Source organism: Hyperolius riggenbachi, chromosome 1, assembly GCF_040937935.1.
Source record: "Hyperolius riggenbachi isolate aHypRig1 chromosome 1, aHypRig1.pri, whole genome shotgun sequence".
Taxonomy (NCBI): Eukaryota; Metazoa; Chordata; class Amphibia; order Anura; family Hyperoliidae; genus Hyperolius; species Hyperolius riggenbachi.
The window spans coordinates 500,258,474-500,284,591 of record NC_090646.1 but is presented as its reverse complement, the minus strand read 5'-3'; the positions used below and the strand labels follow the sequence as shown (position 1 = coordinate 500,284,591).

The 26,118-nt window shown below is 44.2% G+C and overlaps 1 protein-coding gene across 2 annotated transcripts in view; it reads left to right on the top strand.

The window, feature by feature from the left end:
* Window positions 1-25,545, top strand: part of NOC4L (nucleolar complex associated 4 homolog) — a 33,445-nt gene extending 7,900 nt beyond the window's left edge. Inside the window, exons 2-15 of one of the 2 annotated variants that reach the window (XM_068271595.1) lie at window positions 4,805-4,925; window positions 9,363-9,469; window positions 12,132-12,239; window positions 13,525-13,662; window positions 14,938-15,037; window positions 17,290-17,324; window positions 17,412-17,462; window positions 17,640-17,751; window positions 17,831-17,891; window positions 20,225-20,335; window positions 20,452-20,609; window positions 23,427-23,509; window positions 24,384-24,497; window positions 24,840-25,545. In XM_068271595.1, coding sequence (XP_068127696.1) covers window positions 4,805-4,925; window positions 9,363-9,469; window positions 12,132-12,239; window positions 13,525-13,662; window positions 14,938-15,037; window positions 17,290-17,324; window positions 17,412-17,462; window positions 17,640-17,751; window positions 17,831-17,891; window positions 20,225-20,335; window positions 20,452-20,609; window positions 23,427-23,509; window positions 24,384-24,497; window positions 24,840-24,953 — 1,413 coding nt within the window. In that variant the 3' untranslated portion in view covers window positions 24,954-25,545. Of the gene's footprint in view, window positions 1-4,804; window positions 4,926-9,362; window positions 9,470-12,131; window positions 12,240-13,524; window positions 13,663-14,937; window positions 15,038-17,289; window positions 17,325-17,411; window positions 17,463-17,639; window positions 17,752-17,830; window positions 17,892-20,224; window positions 20,336-20,451; window positions 20,616-23,426; window positions 23,510-24,383; window positions 24,498-24,839 lie in introns of both variants that reach the window. The other variant, XM_068271594.1, reaches the window with a different exon arrangement.
* Window positions 25,546-26,118: the final 573 nt, after the last annotated feature.

Sequence of the window (26,118 nt, the reverse complement as noted above, 5' to 3'; positions counted from 1 at the left end):
CACCCCACCTTACCCCCCCCCCCACCACTCACGGTACACAGCCTCCAGCAGCTGCACAGAACACATTATCAACTCCTTGTACAACTCCAAATACAATAAAGATAATGCAATATAGCAACGTAAACCATACATGCCTGATCCTGGACTTCTTACGCCTGCCAATTCGATCAGCCTTTGCAACTTTCCCGCGAAACTTCTGATTGGACCCCCGGAGCTTCTGAGCGTAATCTCTCTGTCCCCACACTGGCTCTGTGGATTGGTATCTCCCGCGGCAGTTGCGAGCTGGCCTCGGAGCGTTCCTACACCTCCCGATCCTGTTTAGGCTTTTAACTGCACGTGCACCTGCAGCTTAAGTTTAACGTCCAAGAGTTTCGCCGCTGATTTCCTCGAATTACAGCCCGTGTGCTGGCTCCCGCACACCACTTATCAGCTTGATAAGCTTTCCAGTCCGCGTCTACTCTGCTTGTGTCGCTGTGGAATGTCTTGAAAACTTCGGCCCCTGTCTGCCTGTTTTGCTAGACAGTGAAGGGTTTAACGGCACCACTGTTATAAACTGTTATAAATCACCTTTTCCTCCGGCACCAGCAAACTCATCAGTGAGTTGCACACACAACTCATTACAGCAAGCAGGAGATAGACTTTCTCAGGCTTCTTCAAAGTTTGATGGAGTTTATTAAATACACAGCTATACAGATACAGTTCCTCATACCTTAGCAAAGCAAAGTTCCCTGTTTCGTTACAGCGGCGTGATTACCTTCCTAGTTACTGTAATCAGGTCCTCCTTATGTAGATACTACATTACATCTAGACTAATTATGTAAAGCATACATTATATCAGATTACATAAAGAAGGAAATTATTAGGTGTTCCAGTCAGCAGATAGAAAAGCATGAAAGTAGGAATCAGAGTGAGCTCCGTCAGCCCACCCGGCTCTTTAATACCGACTAGGAAAGAGTTAAATGTGACCTCATCTTAGCCATCCCCAGACCCGGCTATTGGCTTCGACCCCTCGTGGTGTCCTAATACACACCTACTCGAATAATATTTAATGACCACTGTTCACTTACTTACAAGAATGTGGTATTTTGTAAATACGGCCTATGTTGATCTCGTAGTCCATTTGTCTGGGGTACTTCAGGAACATGTTCTCAGTATCTGCTTGTTGTTCATCTGCTTCAAGCAGACACTGAGATACTTCTGCCTGCATCACAAGAAACTCTAATTATTTTAAAGGTATACTCTGTGGACAAGCCTTTTACCTAAACTCAGTCCGAATAATTGAGGCCTACTTAAATTATAACACTTAACATCAGTTGTATGCAAACTATTTGAGGGGTTACTAAGAGATACTATACATGACTTCATAGTAGAAAATAATCTTATTTCTCAGCATCAACATGGGTTTACTAAAGACAGGTCCTGTTTGACTAACATGCTCAGCTTTTATGAGGTAGTTAATGCTAATATGGATATTGGGAATGCTGTAGATGTGATATACTTGGACTTTGCAAAGGCCTTCGACACTGTTCCCCACAAAAGTCAGGTGCAAAAGTTGAGGATGCAAGGACTGGGGAAGAGTCTGTGTGAATGGATAGGGAACTGGCTAATGGACAGAAAACAGAGTTGTGGTCAATGGATCGTACTCAAAATGGGAAACTGTTAGCAGTGGGGTCCCACAGGGGTCTGTACTGGGTCCAGTGCTCTTCAATGTATTTATTAATGACATAGTAGATGCAGTAGTGAGCAATGTTGCTATTTTTACAGATGATACAAAATTGTGCAGAATCATCAACTCTCAGGAAGATAGTGTCATATTGTAACATGATCTGGATAGGATGGCTATATGGGCACATACATGGCAGATGAAATTCAATGTTGAAAAATGTAAAGTCATGCATTTTGGTCGTACCAATGGTCTAGCACCATACAAAATAAATGGGATACAGTTGGGGACATCAAACTTGGAGAAGGACTTAGAAGTACTCATCGACAACAAGTTAAATAATCGTACTCAATGCCAAGCGCCTGCAGCTAAAGCTAACGAAATTTTGGGATGCATTAAAAGGGAAATAAAAACTCGAGATGCTAGCATAATATTGCCCCTGTTTAACTCTCTAATAAGGCCACATCTGGAATATGGAATTCAGTTATGGGCACCACATTACAAAAAAGATATTGTGTAGTTTGCCTTGTGGGGTTTTTTTCACCTTCCTCTGGATCAACAGGGATATGTGAGGGAGCAGGCTGGAGTTGTACTTTGTACTGGTTGAACTCGATGGATGTATGTCTTTTTTTCAACCAAAATAACTATGTAACTTACCTAAGGAGAGTGAAGGCTCTGGGTTGCATAGAGCCTTCACTCTCCTCTCTCAGTGCCTGTGCTGGCTCCCCCACGTTTCATTCCCCCGTCAAAAGGGTATTTGGAAGTCTTCGGGAGCCGTGTCCTCCCGAAGACGTGTGGCTCCATACTGCACAGGCGTGAGCGTGCAAGAGAGCGTGCTTGCACAGGCGCAGTACAGGGCGGCCCTTCTTCAGGAGCACTCTGGCTCCCTGAAGACTTCTGAAGCCTCCTACGGCCGGATAAAGCAGTATTTGACTAATTTAGTCAAATACTGCTACCGAGCGAGCCAGCACTGGAACGAGGGGACCAGGAGAGGAGCCGGAAGGCTCTATAGGACCCAGAGCCTTCCCTCTCCTTGGGTAAGTATTCACTTTAAAGAGAATCTGTATTGTTAAAATCGCACAAAAGTAAACATACCAGTGTGTTAGGGGACATCTCCTATTACCCTCTGTCACAATTTCGCTGCTCCCCGCCGCATTAAAAGTAGTCAAAAACAGTTTTAAAAAGTTTGTTTATAAACAAACAAAATGGCCACCAAAACAGGAAGTAGATTGATGTACAATATGTCCACACATAGAAAATACATCCATACACAAGCAGGCTGTATACAGCTTTCCTTTTGAATCTCAAAAGATCATTTATGTGTTTACCTTCTGTCCCCTGCTTCTCTCATGCACTGAACATTACAGGCTTCCTGCAGACAGCTCTGCCTGTGCCTGTGTTTGTAATTCCTCAGTATGTGTCAGCCAGCTACTTTCACAGCCTAATGCTACGTACACACATGCGACAACGATCGTTCGTAGAGGACGACAAACGAACTTTTAATTGACGAAAGAACGACCGAAGTAAAGTTAGTTGTAAAAAGTGTGTAACGATCACATCGTTAGAACGAACGTTACACCACGTAAAAGCACTTAATGCGCCTGCGCATAAAATTGTAAAGTTCCTTGGAGAAAAAGTGAAGTACGCATGTCCAGCCTGGTACGAACGATCGTTTCCAACGATGTACCACTTTTGCTAACGATCGTCGGTGGTAAAAATCCGCCAAGACAGAACTTTGTTTTGTAGCGATTTGCCTCGTTCGTCGTTTGCCTTAATAGTCGTTGGTTCGTTTTTTGTAACGATCGTCGTTGGTAAAGATCGGGGAACGATCGTTACAAACGACTATAGTCGCATGTGTGTACGCACCTTAACAGAGGAGGATTTTTATCCAGCTATCTTCTATCACTGATAAGATAGCAGAGAAGCTGCTGGCTTATGTAAATAAAACACACACTGGAGTGTGCATAGAGGAACAAACCAGCAGGAAGAGTTGGCAGCCTTCCAGACACAGGCCGACAAGTCTGACAGGGGAAAGATACATTGATTTATTACAGAGACAGTGATAGTACAAAGTGCTGCAGTGAACTAGAACAGATTAGAATAGGTTTAGGAACTTGTAGGATGGTAGAAAAAACGTTGTAATTTTTGTTACAGAGTCACTTTAAGTCTTTGACTGATCAGTTGGAGACTGCTCTCTTCTGCTTCTGGTGGCACTCGGGCTTCTGAAGACGGGCTGCTCCGTACTGCGCATGTGTGAGTACCCTCTTTCAGGCATGCGCAGTACAGAGCTGCCCGTCTTTGGGAGCCTGACTGCTCCTGAAGACTTATGAAGTCTTCCGTGGTGGTAGATTTTAACCGGGGAGCCAGCTCTGGAATGTGGGGACCGTGAGAACAGGAAGGCTCTACAGGACCCAGAGCCTTTTTCTCTCCTTAGGTGAGTATCTGCTTTTTTATTTTTACTTCAGAGGTAACCATACATCTATAGATTTTCCGCCCCTGATTGACCATCCGATCTGATTTTATCAGATTGGATGAAAATCGGGGAGCTAATCTAGTATAGGGGACCCAGCTGGAATTTTCATAGGGAAATTCCGCTAACGAGATCGGGTGAACAGCACCCTTTCAAGCTGCTAGAATTCATATAGGTTGTATTAACTATGCCCACAATACTCAGCCATTCACAACGCTTTGTGCTGTGATTGGAGAAGTGTTCCATATGAGGTTTCTTGCTGGGTCCTCATAGACCTGCTGCAAATCAGTGCCGCATTATGTCCACCTGATTGATGTTTTTATTGATTTTAGGCTGAAATTGGTCAAAAGCATCGATCGAACATGCTGGTAAATCTCAGTTGCACGTGCTCGATTGTGTGCACGGTGGTAATGGCATCCTCTGGGTGGACCAAGCCTCTGATTATCTGTAGCTTAGCTGGACAAACAGAGACATTGTTTATTTCTGAAAGCCTATTCTTGCCAAAGAAAAGGCTGTAAATGTCAAATCCATGTTGGTGGATGGACTGCTGAACTATAATGCTTGCTGCTATTTTTCTTGCTGCAGAAAACCACTTAATTCTGTCTGGATGTAGGGATTTATGTTATTTACTTTCTTTTCTATCTTGTATTTTTTTGTTTTACCTTTTATAGTCAGAAAATGATGGTGATGTGCAAGCTGCAATCCGAACATGCAGTAAGCTGTTTGAATCTTTGCTGGAGAAGGGAGAACTATACATTGGGGATCTACCTTCTGAAGATGAAGCCCTTCCAGGTAGAGAGATAATTAAGCACACTATTAGGCGTTCAGAGAATGTCAGCTTCTTTGTAGGATTTTTTTTTAACTTTAACCAGAGTGTTTGGCCATACAGGAAGGTATATAATGGAATCATAGTGAGCTGTTCATTCAACTTTTCTTTCAGCAGAAGTTTTAGAAATTTTCTCAATCTTTCTTCTGCAACTCCTATCACAGTTCTGAAGATGACCAGCTGATTTCCTAACTACGGTATACCATTTGATAGGTTAGGCAGTGCAGGGCCTAAATCTTAACTTTGTGTCAGACAAAGGTTCTCCAACATTTTTTTTTTCTTTTTAATTTTGTTCTCATGATGTGAATTAGCCCAGCTGTACGGGGCTGGCTCTTATTATTTATACAGCCCTGACCTTGTATCCTTCGAACATGCTTGTGCTTTTTGTACAGGTTGGAAGCCTATTCTGATCACTGTTGCTTTCCTCCTGATAGAGTACATCTCGAGTATTCAGAGTGCATCACTTTTTACACATTTTATTGTTACAGCCTTATTCCAAAATGGATTACATTCAGTTTTTTTTGCTTAGAATTCTACACACAAAGTAACATATAGACACAAAGTACAATGTTTCGGCACACAGGCACCATTTGACAAAGGCCTGTGTGCTGAAACGTTGTGCCTTTTGTGGCTATGTTACCACTAATAAACTAATATTGCAAAATCCAGGTGGAGACCCAGCTTTTTCTATTCTTTGCGGTATGGATAGAGTGGCCTAATGGAAGCCACTCCTTAGCAAAAGGCACATGGCAGCCCACCTGGAGTTTGCCAAAAGGCACCTGAAGGACTTTCGAACCATGAGAAACAAAATTCTCTGGTCTGATGAGACAAAGATTGAACTCTTTGGTGTGAATGCCAGGTGTCAAGTTTGAAGGAAGCCAGGTACTGGCCATCACCAGGCCAATACCATCTCCCCATTGAAACATGGTGGTAGCGGCATCATGCTATGCGGATGTTTTTCGGCAGCAGGAACTGGGAGACTAGTAAGGATAAAGGAAAATATGACTGCAGCAATGTACAGACACATCCTGGATGAAAACCTGATCCAGAGCCCTCTTGAACTCAGACTGGGGAGACGGATTATCTTTCAGCTGGACAAGGACCCTAAGCAGACAGCCAAGATATCAGGTGCGTTAGAGAGCCCAAGGTGGGTTCATAAATAAAAAAAAATTCTACCTGATCCTGGGGGCCAAGCGGATCAGGTATCCGCCAAAACCAACGCTACTGTGGCCGCATTGGCCCACTTTCACTTTGTGATGTCTGGGTCACGACGCTTAAAGGAGAGATTGATTCTCTGTCACAGCAGCGTGCGCGGGAGCGGCCAGGGAGAGAGAGCTGCCCAATGCCAGCTCTGGAAATCCTGCAGGAACACCTGTGGTGGCTTTTTGTACACTGAATACCTCTCCTCAGTTTACTCTCCAGGATAGGGCCAAATATTGTAGCTAATTTTGGGGGGCTCAGTGTTCTCCCCAGAATTTTTTTCCAGCCGGGCGGCATGAAAGAGTAGCCGGGTGGTGTGCGAGTTGCGAGGGGGGGGGGGGGGGGGATTTTTTTCCCCCTTACAGTATAAGGAGGAGAATGAGGAGTTGAGCCAGGTGCTCCTCAAAATTAGCCAGGTGAAGCAACTGTCTTAAAGAGCTTGGGAAGAACACTACAAATGGGTGTTACAGTTGCATTTCATGGGGAGACTGGTTTGGGCATCATGGTGACGTAGTGGTTAGCACTCTTTCCTTGCAGCGCTGGGTCCCCCGTTTGAATGCCAGCCAGGGCACCATCTACAAGTTTGTATATTCTCTCAGTGTGTGTGGGTTTCCTCTGGGCACTCCGGTTTCCTCCCACATCCTAAAACCACACAGATAAGTTAATTGGCCCCCCCTAAATTGGCCCTAGACTACAAAACATACACTACATGATACATACATATGACATATGACTATGGTAGGAATTAGATTGTGAGCCGCTCTAAGGGACAGTTAAATGACAAGACAATATACTCTGTACAGCACTGCAGAAGATGTTTGTGCTATATAAATACCAAATAATAATAATAATACGGGATTGAGACAGAAACGAGTCAGCAGCAGCCTCCATCCCCTCCAAGTCAGCTAATCTAAATTGCAGGTCAATGCAGTCATGTTTGTTTTATCATTTGTTTTATCACGTCCCCTAGCTTGACAGCTCCCTGCCCTCTCACAAGCTGAAAAATCAGATAAAACGTGCTCCTGCTGGTTAGAGGACAATAGCAGAGACCTCATCCAGTGGAAGGGAGATCATTACTTATCTGCAGAGTTTACAACTTCTCCTGTCCACATCAGAAGAGCGTGTGTGTTGAAGTCAAGCAGTCGGGGAAAAAGGGGGCGGGGCGGCAGAACTCCGTGCCCTGCACTGCCCGATCACATGTGACTCAGCCTCGGAGCTGCCTGGAGAGGATGGGACTGGCTGCTGACATTCATGCAGCCAGCCCAGGGCAGAGGAAACAATTGTCCATATTTGCTGGGGAGTGAGAGTCTGCCTGCAGCCCCAGGCTCTCTCCCCAGCCTCAAGTCACACAGCATTAGCCTGCCAGCATGTGTATGCGGACGGCTGCTGTTCTGTCTTATCGTGCTGCCCAAGTCCCGCCCCTTACAACCCGCCCAGCCAATCACAGCTCCACTAGGAAGGTGAGGTCACCCAGGCAGAGGAGCGCTCCTGCACTGTAAAGCGATGGCTTTTGCTTGCGATGGCTTTTGCTTCCGTGCCCCAGCCGAACGCTCCTGCCTGCAGATTACAGCAGTGACATTTGCTAGCTACGCAAGTGCATACCAACAGGCGGGCGGGGTTTCAAAACACCCGGGCGGCCCGCCCACCTAATTAAGCCTGGGGAGAACACTGGGGCTATAGTGCGGTGTTGGTGGGGGGCAGAGAACGGCAGTGTGGGGACACAGACATGTCACAAGGCAGAAAACATGCCTCTGTGTCCCATCTGCCCCCCAAGGAACCGCATTGGGTTCTCTTTAATACAACTCTGTGAATGTCATTGAGTGGCCTAAACAGAGTCCAGACTTTAAAGTGGACCTGATCTCAGAACGTCCTCTCTGTTCTAAAAGATACACAAGAGCATAATAACCTTTTAAACAAAAACATTTTTGTTACAGCTGATACAAAGCCTAAAATAAATCTGCATTGTTTCTACTTCCTGATTCATGGAAGCAGACATATTGTTTACAGCCTGTCCTTTCAGATAAGCTTATCTGCCATCACAGTCATGTAACACAGGGGGGGGGGAGATCAAATTACAATTTGTGATTAGACACAAATGAGGGGGATTAAACAGACTAAACTCTCTAAATACATACAATGTGCATTTCTATATGTCTTACTTCTGTCCCGTGCAAGTTCAGGTCCACTTTAATCCGATTGAACATCTCTGGAGAGGTCTTAAAATGGCTGCGCATTGACACTTCCCATCCAACCTGATGGAGCTTTATGCTGGATACACACGGTGCGTTCCCGCACTCAAATTCCCACTCTATTCCCGACTGCTCGATTATTTCCGACATGTCCGATTCGCGTTTCGATGGATTGTTAGGTCGATTCGGCATACTTTACATGAGAATCGACCTATCAATCATCGAAACGTGATTGGAAATATTCGGAAATAATCGAGCGAGAAATCGAGTGCGGGAACGCACTGTGTGTATCCAGCAATAGAGGTGCTGCAAAGAGGAATAGGTGAAACTAGCCAAAGATAGGTGTGGCATCATATTCAAAAAGACTTGAGGCTGTAATTGTTGCCAAAAGAGCATCAGCAAAGTATTGAGCAAAGGCTGTGAATACTTTTTATGTACATGTGATTTCTCAGTCTTATTATTTTTAATAAATTTGCCAATATCTCAAATAATTTCACGTTGTTATGTGGTATTGTGTGTGGAATTCTGAGGGGAAAAGAATGTATTTCTGAATAAGGCTATTACATAAAATGTGGAAAAAGTGATGTGCTGTGAACGCTTTCTGGATGCACTGTATAGAGGATTCACACTTGCATGAGTGTATATGTAGCCATGACCCGCAATAATATGTGGTGAATCTAGATTGGGAAAGAGCAGAACCTATCATCAAAATGCAGCATGCATTTAATTGCACTTGCTTCTAGTGTGACTGAGCCCTCAGCTGGTGGCTTCTGAGCAAAGATGTCCAATCTCTACTTCATAGCATAATTTGAGCCACTTGGCTCTCTGGTGCATGAAGCAACAGGAAGGTAAAAACGATAATGTACATCCAACTTCACTTTGCTGTCTGCAGTGTGGCAGGAAGACTAGTGAAGCAGCCATTTCATCTCTTTCCAGATAGATCTGTTGTTGAATATTTGAATTGAGTGAAATATTTGTGAGCAATCCTTAGCTTTTCTGTTATTTGCTATCCAGACACTACTGGAGCCGAGGACAAGTACAAAATATGGATGAGGCATCGCTACAACAGCTGTGTGGCCTGCATGGTGGACCTTCTGCATCACACGTCTCTACAAGTTCAGGTCAGTATTGCTTTATAGATGTATATGTACTTCATTTAAAGGGATACTGTAGGGGGGTCGGGGGGAAAATGAGCTGAACTTACCCGGGGCTTCTAATGGTCCCCCGCAGACATCCTGTGTTGGCGCAGCCACTCACCGATGCTCCGGCCCCGCCTCCAGTTCACTTCTGGTATTTCTGACTTTAAAGTCAGAAAACCACTGCGCCTGCACGCCTGTGTCCTCGCTCCCGCTGATGTCACCAGGAGTGTACTGCGCAGACACAGACCATACTGGGCCTGTGCAGTACGCTCCTGGTGACATTAGCGGGATTGAGGACACTGCAACGCAGGCGCAGTGGTTTTCTGACTTTAACCACTTGCCGACCGCACACTCATAACGTGCGTCGGCAAAGTGGCAGCTGCAGGACCAGCGACGCAGTTCTGCGTCGCCAGCTGCAGCCTAATTAATCAGGAAGCAGCCGCTCGTACGAGCGGCTGCTTCCTGTCAAATCACGGCGGGGGGCTCCGTGAATAGCCTGCGGACCGCCGATGGCGGCTCGCAGGCTAGATGTAAACACAAGCGGAAATAATCCGCTTTGTTTACATTTGTACGGCGCTGCTGCGCAGCAGCGCCGTAAGGCAGATCGGCGATCCCCGGCCAATCAGCGGCCGGGGATCGCCGCCATGTGACAGACCACATCCTGTCACTGGCTGCACAGGACGGATAGCGTCCTGTGCAGCCCGGAACACCAGGGGGAGGCAGCAGGTAGGAGAGGGAGGGGGAATTTTGCCGCGGAGGGGGGCTTTGAGGTGCCCCCCCCCCCCCGCCACCCACAGCAGGCAGGAGAGATCAGACCCCCCCCAGCACATCATCCCCATAGGGGGGAAAAAAGGGGGGCAATCTGATCTCCCTGCCTGCACCCTGATCTGTGCTGGGGGCTGCAGAGCCCACCCAGCACAGATCAATCAAACCAGCGCTGGTCCTTAAGGGGGGGTAAAGGGTGGGTCATCAAGTGGTTAAAGTCTGAAATTGTAGAAGTGAACTGGAGGCTGGGCCGGAGCATCGGTGAGTGGCTGCGCCAACACAGGATGTCTGCGGGGGACCGTTAGAAGCCCCGGGTAAGTTCAACTCATTTTCCCCCGACCCCCCCCTACAGTATCCCTTTAATATCTGGGTTTCCTTGCAATGACCCTGAGGTATTTGCTAAATTCCATTTACTTCTATTTCATTAGTATGTCGGTTAAGTTTTAGGATGATCTTTTTCATGTGAAAAAAAGCTTGGTATGTGCATACATGACTGATAATAGCAGTTTAGACAGACAGCTAATTGCACAGATGATTCACTATTGACGTAAGACTTATTGCCTGCCAAAGCATGTTCTGTCCATCCAGGCCTGTAATCTAGTGATCCTCAAAACAGAGGAGCCAATATATCCCACGCTGTGGCCCCGCCGTGTATCCCATTCTGTATCCTATTCTTTGGCTGCATTGTATATCCCATCCCATCCTGTGATTACTCTATAGCTGAACACCACAGGTTGAACAAAGACTTTAAATAATACAATTATAAAACACAAAAAAAACTGTCCTAATGCTAGTCATGAGCTTGAGCAGTGATTGATCCCTCCAAATGGACAATCGGTCACCTCACTGAACCTTCTGAATTTGGCTGGCCAGATGTTTCCATGAACCTCCTCCATTGCCTGATACTGCTCCTTCTCTGACAATTTTTGGGACTGTGACTCAGGATCCAGTGCAGAAACACTTACAGGTGACTCGCATTGTTGTCGCTGCCTTCCCTGCAGGGCTGTGGAGTCGGTACAAAAATCATCTGACTCCGACTCCTCAGTTTATGAAACCTCCGACTCCAACGCAGACTCCAGGTACCCAAAATTGCTCCGACTCCAACTGCCCTGGAAAACACTAGGGAGGAGGTGGTGTGGCAGCATAGAGTGTGTTGGCCTTGCCCAGAAGGTATTACAGTATCTACTGTATCTGTCTATTTTGCCTTTACTATATTTGATGAGGGAGTGGAAGTGACAAGAATGGCAGACAGCAGTATACTTACCTGCTATCGGCTACGCCTGTTTATTTACTTGGTGGTTCGTCCAGCAATGGCGGCTATCTCATGCAGCAGACAGCACTTGTCCACTAGTTGTGACATGAAGCATTTTTTTTTCATCTTTGTATAGATCCTTTCCAGGGAGTGCTTTTGTAAAGAATAAAGGGTATGCTGAGAATTCCCCACGAGCAGATGGTATACTCTAAAATCTGTCAGATTTTCCAGGGCTGTGGAGCGGTACGAAAATCATACGACTCTGACTCCTCAGTTTATGAAGCCTCCAACCCCAGGTACCCAAAATGGGTCAGACTCCTTAGTCTAATACTTAACAGGGCTTTGGATTTGGTACAAAAATCATCTGACTCAGACTACTCAGTTTATGAAACCTCTGACTCCAGCTACCCAAAATTGCTCCGACTCCTCGACTCGAACTCCGACTCCACAGCCCTGAGATTTTCACTTCCTACTAAATGGACAGGAACAAATGAAGAAAGTCATTTTATAGTGCATTTTAATCTCGAATAAATTAACTTCTTATACCCACACATTTCTAATTTGTTTGCGATAGTGATCCTTTAGTATGTGTGTGTGTTTTTGTTTATCATTTTCTTTGCTCTACAGGAGCTGGCATTATGCATACTTATGAAATTCATCGTTCTAGAAGGGAAATTTCCTTTGGAAGCTGCCAAATGGAAGGATAGTTACCGATTCCCTCGCAAATTGTTAAAAGTAAGTCTGTATGAACTTTGTACATTTATGCTATTTCTCCTGACTTACTTATGAAGGCTTATTCTCTTAAAGGGGTTCTCTCGCGAAAAAAGTAGGCAGTTAAAAAATGTGACAGATGACAGGTTTTGGGCCAGTCCATCTTTTTAAGGGGGATTCTCAGGGCTTTCTTTGTTTTCAACAGCATTTCCTGAACAACAGTTGCAAAATCTAACTGACATAATAGTGTGCAAGTGATTAGGGAGGCCAGCTGGTATCTTGCTATTTTGGCAGTTAAACTGCTGTTCAGGAAATGCTGTTGAAAACAAAGAAAGCCCTGAGAATCCCCCTTAAAAAGATGGACTGGCCCAAAACCTGTCATCTGTCACATTTTTTAACTGCCTACTTTTTTCGCGAAAGAACCCCTTTAAGGCTTGTACACATACAAAATGGGAAAACAAAAGTGAAAAACATGCATAAACAAAATGGCAACTGCTAACTATGTTAAACTTATCCCTTGTATCCCTTGTTTTGCACTTTCTCTTTTCATCCACTTTTTCTATGTATTGGGGTCCACAATGGACACAAAAATGCTGCAGGCAGTGCATTGTAAAAAAAAATATTTGGTTATAATGCATAGATGTAAACTGACCAATGGGGAAACATGGAAAACTTCTTCTAATGCGCTGCGCATCAGTTATCCATTGCATTATAGCTGACAGCAATGGAACATGAGGTGAGAGGGATATAAAGACTGCCATATTTATTTCCTTGTAAACAATGCCATTTGCCTGGCAGCCCTGTTGGTCTTCAAAACCCTGGAACAATCATGGCTAATGCAGTAAAACCTGAGTCAGAGTACCTGATCTGCTGTATGTTTAGGGTCTATGGCTATAAGTATTAGAGACACGGCATCAGGAGGACAGCCAGGCAACTGGTATTGTTTAAAAGGAAATGAATATGGCAGCCTCCATATCCCTCTCACCTTGGATTCCCTTTTAAGCCCATCTTTGAACACAATATAAATACTAGCGGGGAAAAGTTTTTTTGGATTCAGAGCCCTTGCCACTGGGATAGCAGTGCTGACGGGATGATGAACATGAAAGAGAAGACTCATGGTGAGGAGCAGATAGACCCTTCCTGGTGAGGTGAGTATCTCCTCCCCACAGGTTCCTTTTCATAGCGTTGTCCAGGCTTCTGCTTTAAGGCTTTTTTTTTACCATTAATAAATACTGAATTAATAAGGAAGTTGGATCTGCGATGAGACCCTGCTTGTGATCCTGTTCTTTTTTTGTTTTTGTTTTTTCAGTTGGTTGTACGTGGCTTGCTACAAGAAGAGAAACATTCTTCCTCTTTGATATCCAGATTTCAGGAGTATCTGGAGCATGATGATGTGCGATATTACACCATGGTTTTCACTAATGAAACCTTTCAGAATGTCAAAGAGGTAATATGGCAGTAATCTGTATCACACACACTCGCTCTCTATTCTACCAGTAGGCCTTTACTTAAAAACGGACAGAAAAATATTAAATTTGATTCTGTGGAAACAAATTTTCTTTGAAAAAGACCTACAATCCCCATCTCCTCTTCCTTTAACCGGGGCCTACCTGCATTTTTATTGGCTGGTGGTTCAGTGTTACTCAGTATTATTATAGCATGTGTGTTTGGCAAGTAACCCCCTATTGCGAATTATATCATTGCAAGAACCCAATGACCCACATACATACACAATTTTTTAGAATTAGAATGATTCAATATTTGCATATAAATGCTTTCCTAATGTTATAAATGGTTTAAAGAGGCGCCCTGGTGGTATATAAAAGCGTTTAAAAGCAGTTTTAAAACCGATAAAGGTTTGAGGTTGCTTACCTCAAGGATGACAAATCTTTGTAGGGACAAAAGATTTTATTGGTAGCACAGGCAACGCGTTTCACGGGTCTGAGCCTGCTTCCTCAGGCCAATAGCTGTGCCAGGCCAATTGAAATAGCAAGCTAAGGGAGCCCCTTTTTTTTGTTTTTTTTTTTGTTTTTTGTTTTTGTTTCCTGTGTCTTTTCCCCAGAAGGTGTCCTGACATCAATCATCCACTACTTTTCTAATGTTATGTTTTTCATTAGCTACAAACACTTTTTCAGCCTTATAAATGTAACTAGTGACCTCGGCCCGTTTAAAAACGGGCTAGGTCTGTCTCTGCGCGCCTGCCCGTCGCACACCCGGCCGCCCGCTCACACGCCCGCCTGGCTCCCTGGCCCCGTCCCTGTCCTCCTGCCTGTGTGAAAGGCACGGACCCAGCTACACAGGCAACTCTCCCTGCTGTAAGCAGGGACAGTTGCCTATTATTATATAGAATTTTTATAATTTTTTTTTTTTTTTTTTTTTTTTTAAACCCAGAAATTTACTATGACAAGCTCAAGTATTCCCACAAATGGAGCTTTTAATTATTATTATTTTTTGTTATTTCAAGAAATAATTGAATAGGCACAATGACATATTTGTATAATTGAGCTCTAATGAACTAGTTGTGGGGCTTGCATGATATACGGATCACATTTTAGGTCATATTTATGCAGAAATATTGACATTTGAAGAGCTCATACATTTTCAAGCACTATTGTATGTACAAGAAAAGCAATCAGCAAAACAAAATATATTTTATTTCCTTAACTTTCTAAACTAAGAATTGGAGCTTGTGCTGAATATTTCCTTGTTTCATTTCATACAGGCTTTGCCGGTGCCCCTCCAGAACAATGTCTTCAGCCTCCTCTCATCCATTAACATGCCAGAAGAATGTGAATTAGCAAACTTTCTAGTAGCACAAAAAGGTGCGTGTAGATTTCCTCATACGTATGTGCGCTATTTCAGACCGCTTTATAAACCCATTAGCGACCATTTTCTAATATAATCATGTGACTGTAGCCAGTGCACTTATTTTGCACTGTTGCATCTGTATAGTGGTCACCATCTCCTCCGTATGTGTCGCATGCTGGGAGATGTAGCAAAACGGACTACATCTCCCGGCATGCATTGCGGCAGGAAGCCAGGAGAATTAAATTGCAGCATGTGCAGAGGAGATTTGGTCCACTGTACAGGCGACCCTAAAGGTGCCCATACATGGTACAATTTTTCACTTTTTTTTTTTTTTTTTTTTTGATCATTTTAATTGATTATTCCATTAGATCAAATATAAAGATTTTTCCAACATGTCTGACCATATTTTTATAGAAAAAAACTGGATAATCGTTTGTTTCTCTTGATCATAAAAAAAAATTCTTTTCAACTTTCTTTCGATCGTTTTGGTAAAAAAAACGGGAAAATCAAACTTTCTTTTTTTCATTTATTTATTTATTTTTTTTGTACAATATATGGGTACCTTAAGAAAAAAGTTTTACTCACCTTCCAGCCCCTTGAAGTCTATCAGGTCCCATGCTGAAGTTGCCTTGTTCTTTAGGCCGCCGCTCTCCCCCCTGTAAGATTGCGACCCATGGTTGGGTCATAGTCTTCTGCGCAGGGGCCGCTTTCCTTTCATAATTGCACTCCTGTGGCCAAGGCAATCTGCGCTTGCACTTAGTCTTTCTAAACTGCAAAAGTGCAGAGTGCTCCCAGCTGCGAGAGGCGTGCAGTGTTAGCGTCTGTGCAGAAGACCACGACCCAGGCTAGCTGATGACTGCATCTGACTGAGGGCTGGTGCACACCGAGCGGGCTTTCTCGCGTTTTTACAGCCGCTTGCGGCTGCGGATACGGTAGGGTAATGTATTTCAATGGGGTGGTTCACACCAGAGCGGGAGGCGTTTTGCTGAAACGCATACTCCCGGGTGAGGCATTTTTTGGATTGCGGAGGCATTTCTGCCTCCAATGTTAAAGAGGAACTGTAACATAAAAAGATCCCCTGGGGGGTACTCACCTCGGGTGGGGGAAGCCTCCGGATCCTAATGAGGCTTCCCACGCCGTCCTCCATCCGTCAGGGGTCTCGCTGCAGCCCTCCGTGGAGTCCGGGCAGCGGTGACGTCAATATTTACCTTCCTGGCTCCTGCGCAGGCGCTCTGACGGCTGTCGGCTCCGAACTACACGGAAATACCCGATCGCCGTCGGGTCCGCTCTACTGCGCAGGCGCAAGTTTCCTGCGCCTGCGCAGTAGAGCGGACCCGAATGAGATCGGGTATTTCCGTGTAGTTCGGAATGGAAAGCCGCCACAGCGCCCCCACTGGAGCAAGCAAAGGTAAATATTGAAATGACAGTCGGCACAGTCGCCGGCTGTTCGGAGGGCTGCGGAGAGACCCCCGTGGGACAGAGGACGGCGTGGGAAGCCTCATTAGGATCCGGAGGCTTCCCCCACCCGAGGTGAGTACCCCCCAGGGGATCTTTTGAATGTTACAGAGTCTCTTTAAGTATAGGAAAAACGCAAACCGCTCTAAAAATGCCAGTTCAGAGCGGTTTTCCAGGCGTTTTTGTTACAGAAGCTGTTCAGTAACAGCTTTACTGTAACAATATAGGAAATCTACTACACCAAAAAACGCTACCAAAAACCACAAAGCGCTAGCTAAAACGCTTCATAAAAATAAGAAAAAGCGTTTCAAAAACCGCTAGCGTTTTGCGGATCTGTTAGCGATTTTTGGTGTGCACCGGGCCAAATTGAGTGTGAGTACTGCGGCCCACAATTCCCCTGGCTGTTGGCAATGCTCTCCCCACTCGCCCTGCCCACTCTATGATGCTCCAAGAGTGCTGCTTCGTCCCTGCTTACCCATTTTTCATATCACACTAATACAAAGCTAATATAAAAACTTTCATGGAATTGAGTTTTAAAACCTATTAATGGAAATGGCTTTACGAGCTTCTCCTCTTTGGTTAGACATTTAATATAGATTAATGCAAATCACAAGAAAGGTCATTATGCTTGCCGAAGTAGATTAGGTTCTTTTAGAAAACTTGTAAATGTGGAAGTCAGTGCCTGTGTATTGTACAATACAGTGTGTGAGTTTTGGACATTGTTCTGTGCTATTGTCTGCTATTGTTCATCATTTAAGCTGCTGACTAAAAGAAGACTAAAATTATGCAATGTCTTCTGTTTCTTAATCAGAGAAATGTGATGAATGGAAACCGGCAAAGCTGAAGGTAACGAAGTGAAGCTTATGTCTTTTGTGGTGCATGCACTTTCCCTTTGTGCATAATATGAAACCATGATTAATTTCTTTGTTTCAGGAGCATAAGAGGGTATTTGAGAGAGTATGGATGAACTTTCTGAAGAATAAAGTGAGTGCTCAGTGCTCCATGTTGCTCTTGTGCTAACAGTAGCCCTATGACAGCCAGTGCCACATTCATGCAGCGCTTTTGTACTGCCCTTCATTACATTTATTCTATTTAAAGATGAAATAGGACAGAAGGTTTAATATTCCAGCCAGGACACTGACTTTTGTTTGTTCTCTGCAGCTCTCTGTGAGTCTGTATAAGAAAGTGCTTTTGATCCTACATGAATCTATATTGCCTCACATGATCAAGCCCACGCTGATGATAGATTTCCTCACGGCCGCATATGATATCGGTGAGCACATATAACATGTTTTATTTATTTAAAGTGCAACTGTGACAGTTTTAGAACCGTGTTCTCGTTTTATGCCCAGGTGGAGCTATCAGCCTTCTGGCTCTGAATGGACTGTTCATTCTGATTCACCAGCATAACCTGTAAGTAGAAATGTGTTTCAGATTTATTGTTTATGCTTATTATTGCATCATTTACTACTGCTAAAGATAGCGGACACATATAAGTTATATCTTAAAGTGAGCCTGAGATGGGGCCACATGAATAAAATATACACACCTGGAGCTTCCTCTGGCCTGATTGCTCCCACAACCTCCTCCTCTTCCTCTCCGTTCTTGGCCAACTGCGCATGGCCGCGTGCTCGCTCCCGCTGCATTCATGCCGTCAGGAGCGAGACAGGAGCGCACCTGGCTGGACTGCGCATGCACCGACTGGCCTTGACTGATGGATTTTCCAGGGCCAGTAGCAGGCGAATGGGCAGTCAGAAGAGGACGGCATGGGAGCGATCAGGGTGGAGGGGGCTGAAGGAAGCCCTAGGTATGTAAACTTAAGGCCCCGTTCACATTACAAATGCGGACGGCCATGCGTGCGGAACGCAACGCATGCGAACGCACGCCATCAGTGTTTGCACGCATTGCGTGGCTGATCCCATCACTGAAAAGTGAATGGGACAGCAGCGCATTTTTGCAAAAAAAATGCGTGCAGCATGCGTTCCCAGACTGCACAGGTCGAACGCAGGGAGTGTGAACATCAGACAGTGAACTCTATGCACTGTCTGATGTCGTGCGTGTCGACCTCCTGCACACGTTCCCAAAACGTGGCTGGAAACGCATGCAGTGTGAACGGGGCGGGAACCTAAACTGAAAGGAAAAAAAAAAAAAGTTTCACTTACCTGGGGCTTCTACTAGCCTGCTGCTGCCGCTGCCGCCCTGTGCTGTCACAGGATGATCCTCTGGTCCCCCGCAGCGGTTGAGTTTCATTTTTAGCCCTGGCTTTGTGAGTCCTCGATCACGCTGCTTTTGCCGGGGCATCCTGCGCACGTGCAGAATGCTCCCAGCACTGGGAGCATGATCAAGGACGCGCATGGCCATCCACTTTAGGGAACCTAAACCCAAAGCATCCACTTTTCTTGCTTTGGGTATTTTCATTGAAAATGTTGTGCAATGCCTGCTGGACCCTCCCCTTACTTCACGGACTGTGCAGAGGGTAGGGACTGCAGTGCTACTCCCACCAGTCCGCCGGCTCTTTCTCCCATGTCTTTTCTCCACTGCTGGGTCTTGTCCCCGTCTCCTCACTCAGGGTTTATTTCACATGCCCTTCTGTTATTACAGTGACAAAATGCACAGTGACTGCCACATATTTTTACCTGCCGCACTCCCTTTCTGAGGAATGCTGTTAGGGGGATTCCAGGAGGCTAGGATTTGGCAGACTTATTCTCGCGGCTTTTAAAAGTAATTTTTTATGAATAAATACCATGCGTTAATAAACATTCAAGCATCCTTTATTCATTTCTCTTGTTAAAGCCACTTTTCCGTTTCAAAAACTAGATGCTGGACCACTCAGATGCACTTGAAGCTGTTTTTAATTAGTGAATTTGCATTAAATTGGCATAGAAGCTGGAATTATGAGCATCACATTGATCATATTTCATTTAGACCTACACCTAAATGCTGCCTTGTAAAGGAAAAAAAACACTGAAAAGGGATGTTTATAAATTTTGAGGGCGTGGCAAGCATTTAATTGTCATGGGGCTTTTCTCTGTACCATTTCCCCTCTCCCATGTGTGTACCGTTGTGTGCCTGCTTCCAACTTGCTTCTCCCAGCCGCAGCTACTGATGTTTAAAGTGGCCAAGGTGAAGTAATCGCATTAATGAACTACATCTCCCATGCAGGAATTGCAGCAGCCGGGGCAGCACAATATAACAGCGACCTCTACAAGCAGGAGGTTTTATGGAAATGTTTTACTTTTGGTTCTGAGAACCCTTTAAAGGGGAACTGAAGAGGTATACGGAGGCTGCCATATTTATTTCCTTTTAATCGATACCAGTTGCTTGGCAGCCCTGCTGGTCTATTTCTCTGCAGTAGTATCTGAATAACACCAGAAACGAGCATGCAGCTAGTCTTGTCAGATCTGACTTTAAAGTCTGAAACACCTGATCTGCTGCATGCTTGTTCAGGGGCTATGGCTAATAGTATTAGAGGCAGAGGATCAGCAGGGCTGCCAAGCAACTGGAATTGCTTAAAAGGAAATAAACATGGCAGCCTCCCTATACCTCTCTGTTCAGTTCCCCTTTAACTTTTGTGGTTGTCTCTGTTTATAGTGAATGGTGCAGCCTCATATGCCCCAAGCACCCCACCAATGAAAAATAATCTAACTTCAGATAGTATCATAGTAGCATAATCTTGCATTTAGAACTGCTGTTTAAATCAGTTATTGGGTATGACATTTTTCTCTTCTTTCTGTATGTGTCCATAGCGAGTACCCAGACTTCTACAGGAAGCTGTATTCCCTCCTCGACCCTTCCGTGTTTTATGTGAAATATCGAGCAAGATTCTTTCATTTAGCCAATTTGTTTTTGTCTTCCACGTAAGTATGGCAGATTATTTTCCTGAGTGTAGATGGCATATTTTCACTTTAAGTTTTTATTTATGTATATAGCTGTTCATGTTTTACGATCTTCTAAATGCAATTTGGTGTTGCAGACATCTGCCTGTATACCTGGTGGCTGCATTCGCCAAGCGTCTCTCAAGACTTTCTCTGACTGCTCCTCCACAAGTTCTGCTGATGATCATTCCATTTATTTGTAACCTGATCCGAAGGCATCCTGCATGCCGACCTCTCATCCATCGGCCCGATGCAGGTGGCGGTAACTATTTTTTTTTTTTTATGTTAACTTATGATTTAGGTGTTTTTAGCATTTTGAAGTGTACAATCTAGCAGTTTTTTTTAAAATGTTCAAGATACAATTGTGAACTTTGAGTGTTCATGAAAATAAAATTTCATACCGAGGTAACTGCTGATTTGAGCATCTTAGCAGAAAGGGTTAACTAGATGTGTCCACATATGAAATGTGTGCAAAGAGAAGTGGGGAAGTGATATGACCTTATTACAGTGAGGCCAGTGACATCAGGAGAGCTATACACGTATAAAGTAAACCTGAGATGAAAGGGTATAAACGTTTTATACATACCTTGGTCTTCCTCCAGCGCACTCCACACACTGATCACTCGCTCTCCGCCGTCGTCCTCCCTCCTGGATTGTCCAGTAGAAGCCCCTTTAGCTTTGCCAGTTGGGCCGGACTGCCCATGCACGCAACCTGCTACACTCCCGTCGCCAAGAGCACTCGTTCCTAGCCGCGGGAGCGGACTGTGCCTGCGCCCACTGGCAAATCTAACGGGGCTTCTGCCGGACAATCCAGGCGGTGCAGGAGGATAGTAAAATAGCGATCAGCATGGAGGGGGCTGGAGGAAGCCTCAAGTATGTATAAAACTTTTATAGCTTTTCATCTCATGTACACTTGAAGATCGTTGACTGTAACTACCAGTGATGATCTTTTCGCTAAGGATAATGTAAAGCATTGGCAGAACTTGATGAGATAAACATAACTGCACGTGCAGATGTTGACCAGAAGTTTTGAATGAAAGGTCTTTCACAACTTTCAGATCCCTTCTCCACATCCTTTGTCTGTAGGGCTGCCTCAGTGCTTTTTCTTTGGCCCCCTCTGACTCATTATTTACATGCACAGTACTGGAATCTTAATGAACTCCTTTGGTTTCTCGCATCCAACTTTTTCTCATCCAGGACGCTACAAAAATGTTGCTGCAGGCTCTTACTTATATCATCTGGACTATTGTAATATGCTACTTTGTGGACTACTAACAGACTGGCACCCCACCAATCTATACTGAACTTAGCTGCTCAACTCATTCATCTTTCTTCTCACTCCTTATCTGCTGCTCCTTTCTGTCAAACTCTTCATTGGCCAGAAGAACCATTGAACTTTTACCTACAAAGCTCTCCACAATCTTTCTCCCCCGTATATCTCTACTAGTTTCCAGATGTCACCCCAACCTCAGTCTCCACTCTGCACACAACCTTCTTCTGTACTTCCCTAGAACCACCTCCTTGCATTCACATATACATGGTTTCTCTGAAGCCTCACCTCGTCTCTGAAAGCCCCTTCCAAAACACATCCCATCTTCGACCTTTGAAATCTTTAAGTGTTTCCACAAAACTCACTTTTTCCAACGAGCATATAGCCATTCCCCTTAAACCGCTGGCCAAGTTGTGCTCATTACTAAATATAACCTAAAAACACACGGCCTCTAGGCATACATATTGTACATTACTCCAGTCAAATGGGCTATTCCTAAGCGGATCCCTCTAAATACATGAAGGCAGTAGTTCTGTGCAGGGTCCTAATGCTTGGGCATACATGGTCCGTTTTTATATTATCAATCGAGCCGCTGATGGCTCGATTGATAATATTCAACCTGTCCGATACTCTGCCGAATCGATTCTGCGCTTGATACCGGCGGGGAGAATAATGGGAGCAAACAAAACACTGATTAGCAGCGCCCGCAGGGACGAGCGGGAATCGATCTGGCTCGATACCGGCGCATTCTCGAGCTGTGTATGCCCGGCATTAGACAAGGTTACCTTGTATCTAGAAATGCTACAGCTTACAAGCTTTGTATCAAGATTTTATATCTCATTAGCTGCTCATAAATGGTTTTAAACTTTTATAGTACTAAAAAAAGGAGACTTTATCCTTAAGACATATCTAAGAAAATAAAAAAAAAACAAGATCTACTTACCTGGGGCTTCCTCCAGACCCTGACAGCCGATCTGTCCCTCGCCTCAGCTCTGGTGTCCCGGGATCCCCTCAGTTGGAGATGCCGACCTCGCCAAGTCGGGATCCTCTGCGCCTGTGTGAGCGCATGGCTGCGGCGCTTGTGATTGTGCTTACTTGGCCTGGAGTGTTTTGTGCAGAAGTACTGCACCTGCGCAGAACTTTCCAGGCCATGTGAGCGAGAGCGGCATGGCCACGCACTCGTGCAGTGACAGTTGAACAAGATCCCAACCTGGCAAGGTCGGCATCTCCAATGTAGCGGATTTTTTTTTCCTTTCTCAAACGTGTCCTTTAAGTGAATATTCATACAAGTTGTCCATTGATGACTGACAGTGTTTTTGTGCCGGTAAAAGGGGGGTTGTGGGGTGGAAGTTTACACTAGATTGTCAATAAGATACTGCTTATTTCAAGTTGAGACAAATTGTGTTAGTTTTATGCAAATGTATGCAGGTTGAAACTGGAACTATCCAATCAGCTATCACATTTGATTGATCTAGGTCAAAGCAGCATGTTTTAAAGGCATAACATTTGTATGAACTTGATATCATCAACGCCTAATTAACCACTTGCTACATTGTATACTGTGGTAGTATAGCCGCAGCTCAGATCCTGCATGCACTGGCCTTGCAACAACATCATGCTGCACTAGTAAAATGCAGACATGTATACTGAGCTGTTTCAATCTATATATTCTTAAGCAGTTGGGTGGCAGCCAGTGAGTAGTAGGGATTCCGCATATTGCCCCTTATAGCGACCTGTTTTAATGGGCATAAAAAGAATTGATTCCTTACATCTGTTACCTTTGGTTTCTGTTTTCTACTGTAGATGTGACATCAGACCCTTATATCATGGAGGAACAAGATCCAGCAAAGAGCCGAGCTTTAGAGAGTTCTCTTTGGGAGATTGAGGTATGATGCTTCAGTTGCCATTTGCAGTGGCTATGACTATTCCTTTTTATTCCCCTTTATTAGTTGTGAATTGTTGGAGGGAAAGGATCCATTTGACACCTCAACTGTATTGCAAACTCTGTACAAATGCATACTCCAGTCATAGAGAGGGCAAACAGGACAGCACAAGTGTGCATTTCATTTACAGAACAGTATGGAACTTTGTAAGGGATCCAATGTCCCCTTTGGTGGTTCATGGACTCCGTTATTTGCATGGCTGGCAAATCAGGTTAAATGGATGAAAAAAAATACCTAAAACTTCCATTGAGTAAGCTTCAGCTGAAGGCACCATTTTGTAGGATAAACTTGCCTCAATTCACAGTGTGAGACATAGATGTAATGGACCATCAGAGCAGCCATTTTGGCTGTAGACTGAGGGTAGGGATCACACTTTTGATTCCTCGGAAGCTGTTTTCCCCACAATATGTGCAATTGTGATTGAATGCAGCATTTTGCAGAAAAGTAGTGCAGGTTCTTTTTTTTTTTTTTCACACTATACAGAATTGCAGATGGTTTCTGAAAATGCAGCGGCCCCATAGGAAAGCATTCCTTGCGTTTTTGCATTCATTTTTGCATTCATTTTTGCATTATGGTCCGATGCCTGCGATTTCAACTGGTGTGACCCCTGCTTGAGACATCCAGGGCCCAGCTGTACCTGTTAGTACTTGAGTCTAGTTATCCAGCAGATTAGTGTACATATCTAGTTGTGACTATTTAGTATGAATATATGGGTAGTTCTTTACATACACTGTTGATATTAAAAAAACAAAAGTGTTACACAATTTGAAGAGTGCATGTTTAGATTTATTGATCAATGCACATATTGTATTTGCAGGCTCTGCAAAATCATTACTACCCAAATGTTGTGAGAGCAGCCAATGTGATTAGCCGCAACCTGTCTTCACAGGAAAGTGAGATCTCTGAGCTGCTTGAGTTGTCGTCTTATGAGGTAAGTAAGTGACAAGTTATCAGGAGGATTGCAGAATCCTATATACAGGATTTTAAAATGTACGTAGATTACAGCATTTAGATTCCCATACACTGTTACTTTTTAAAATTGTCATGAATACTGGAGCAATTTCTAGAACAGTCGGTGCAATTTGTTGCTTCATTTTCAGAGTGTAAAATAGCAGATACCAATGTTTTGTGGTTTAGTACTTCAATAAGATAGTAGTCGAATGATCACAAACTTTGTGGGGGTTTTTTTTTTTTGTTCTTTTACTAATTTGCTGTATTAATGTTGAGTGTTGGTGATTTATAAAATTGTTCATTGTGTTATATTCTTTTTAAGCTTTTTGAGAAAGAGATGAAGAAAAAGTTCAAGTCCGTGCCTTTAGAATTTGAAGCTGTTCAAGGTCTCCTGGGCAAGAAACAAGACATCACTGCTGAACACTTTACACTTTAATCTATTCATCTTTTTTCTTTGTGATATGATACAGTTTTTGACTTATTCCAGCTTTTTTTTTTTTTTTTTTTTTTTTTACCTTGAAAAATAGTCCCGTCTGCAATATATTAACAATGATATCAATAAAACACTCTCTATTACTAAGTAGGCCTGATTGACAAAACAGCAGTCCGTATTGTTTGGTTGGGGGGGGGGGTGTGTTCTAGAATATTACAGTGCACAAAGAAAACTTCCTAACACTCAGCTCTGCTGATGTCACATAACTATGATTTTGTGTACTCCTAAACTAATGAGGAATATGAAGGCTGTCATATTTATTTCCTTTTAAACAATGCCAGTTGTTGGCAGTCCTGCTAATCATTATGGCCTCAATAGTGTCTGAATCACACGCCTGAAATAAGCATGCAGGTAATCCAGCCAAACTTCACCCTAAACATCTGATCTGCATGCTTGTATAAGGTCTATGTGTATATAGGGAGACTCAAAATAAATAAGTATATATTATCCTCAATGGTGTGCCACTACGCCAAAATAAACCATATATGAATGCAAGGATATATCAACATCGATCATTCGAGGAAACTAAAACATTATGCTCATCTTGAAAAATCTTTTTGATGTATCAAAAGTTTAAAAAAATAAAAAAGTTCTTGAAAAATATCCATTAATAGTGCAATTATCATATACAGATGATCAGTAGTTTGTTTACAGGCGACGTCGTTGACTTGTTTCGGGTAGACCGTTGTTCAAGAGACTCTGTATCAAGAAAAAGTTCCCCTGGGGGGTACTCGCCTTGGGAGGGGGAAGCCTCAGGGTCCCAATGAGGCTTCCCCCACCCCTGTAGCTGCAGGCAGTCCAGCGCTGGCTCCCCCAAAGTGTCCCGGGATCCTCCCTCAACAAGCCTGATAAGCGCTGATTTATTTATCTTTCCTGGCTTCAGCAGGGGCGCTGTTGCGGCTCCTCGCGCAGAGATAGGCAAAAATAGCCGATCTCCGTTGGGTCCGCTCTACTGCGCAGGAGACTTTGCGTCTGCGCAGTAGAGTGGCCCGACGGAGATTGGCTATTTTTGCCTATCCCCATTCGGAGAGCCGATACTGCGCTGGAGTCGAGGAGGTAAATATTTTCATCGCCGCCGTGGGACCAAGGAGGATGGGGAAGCCTCAAT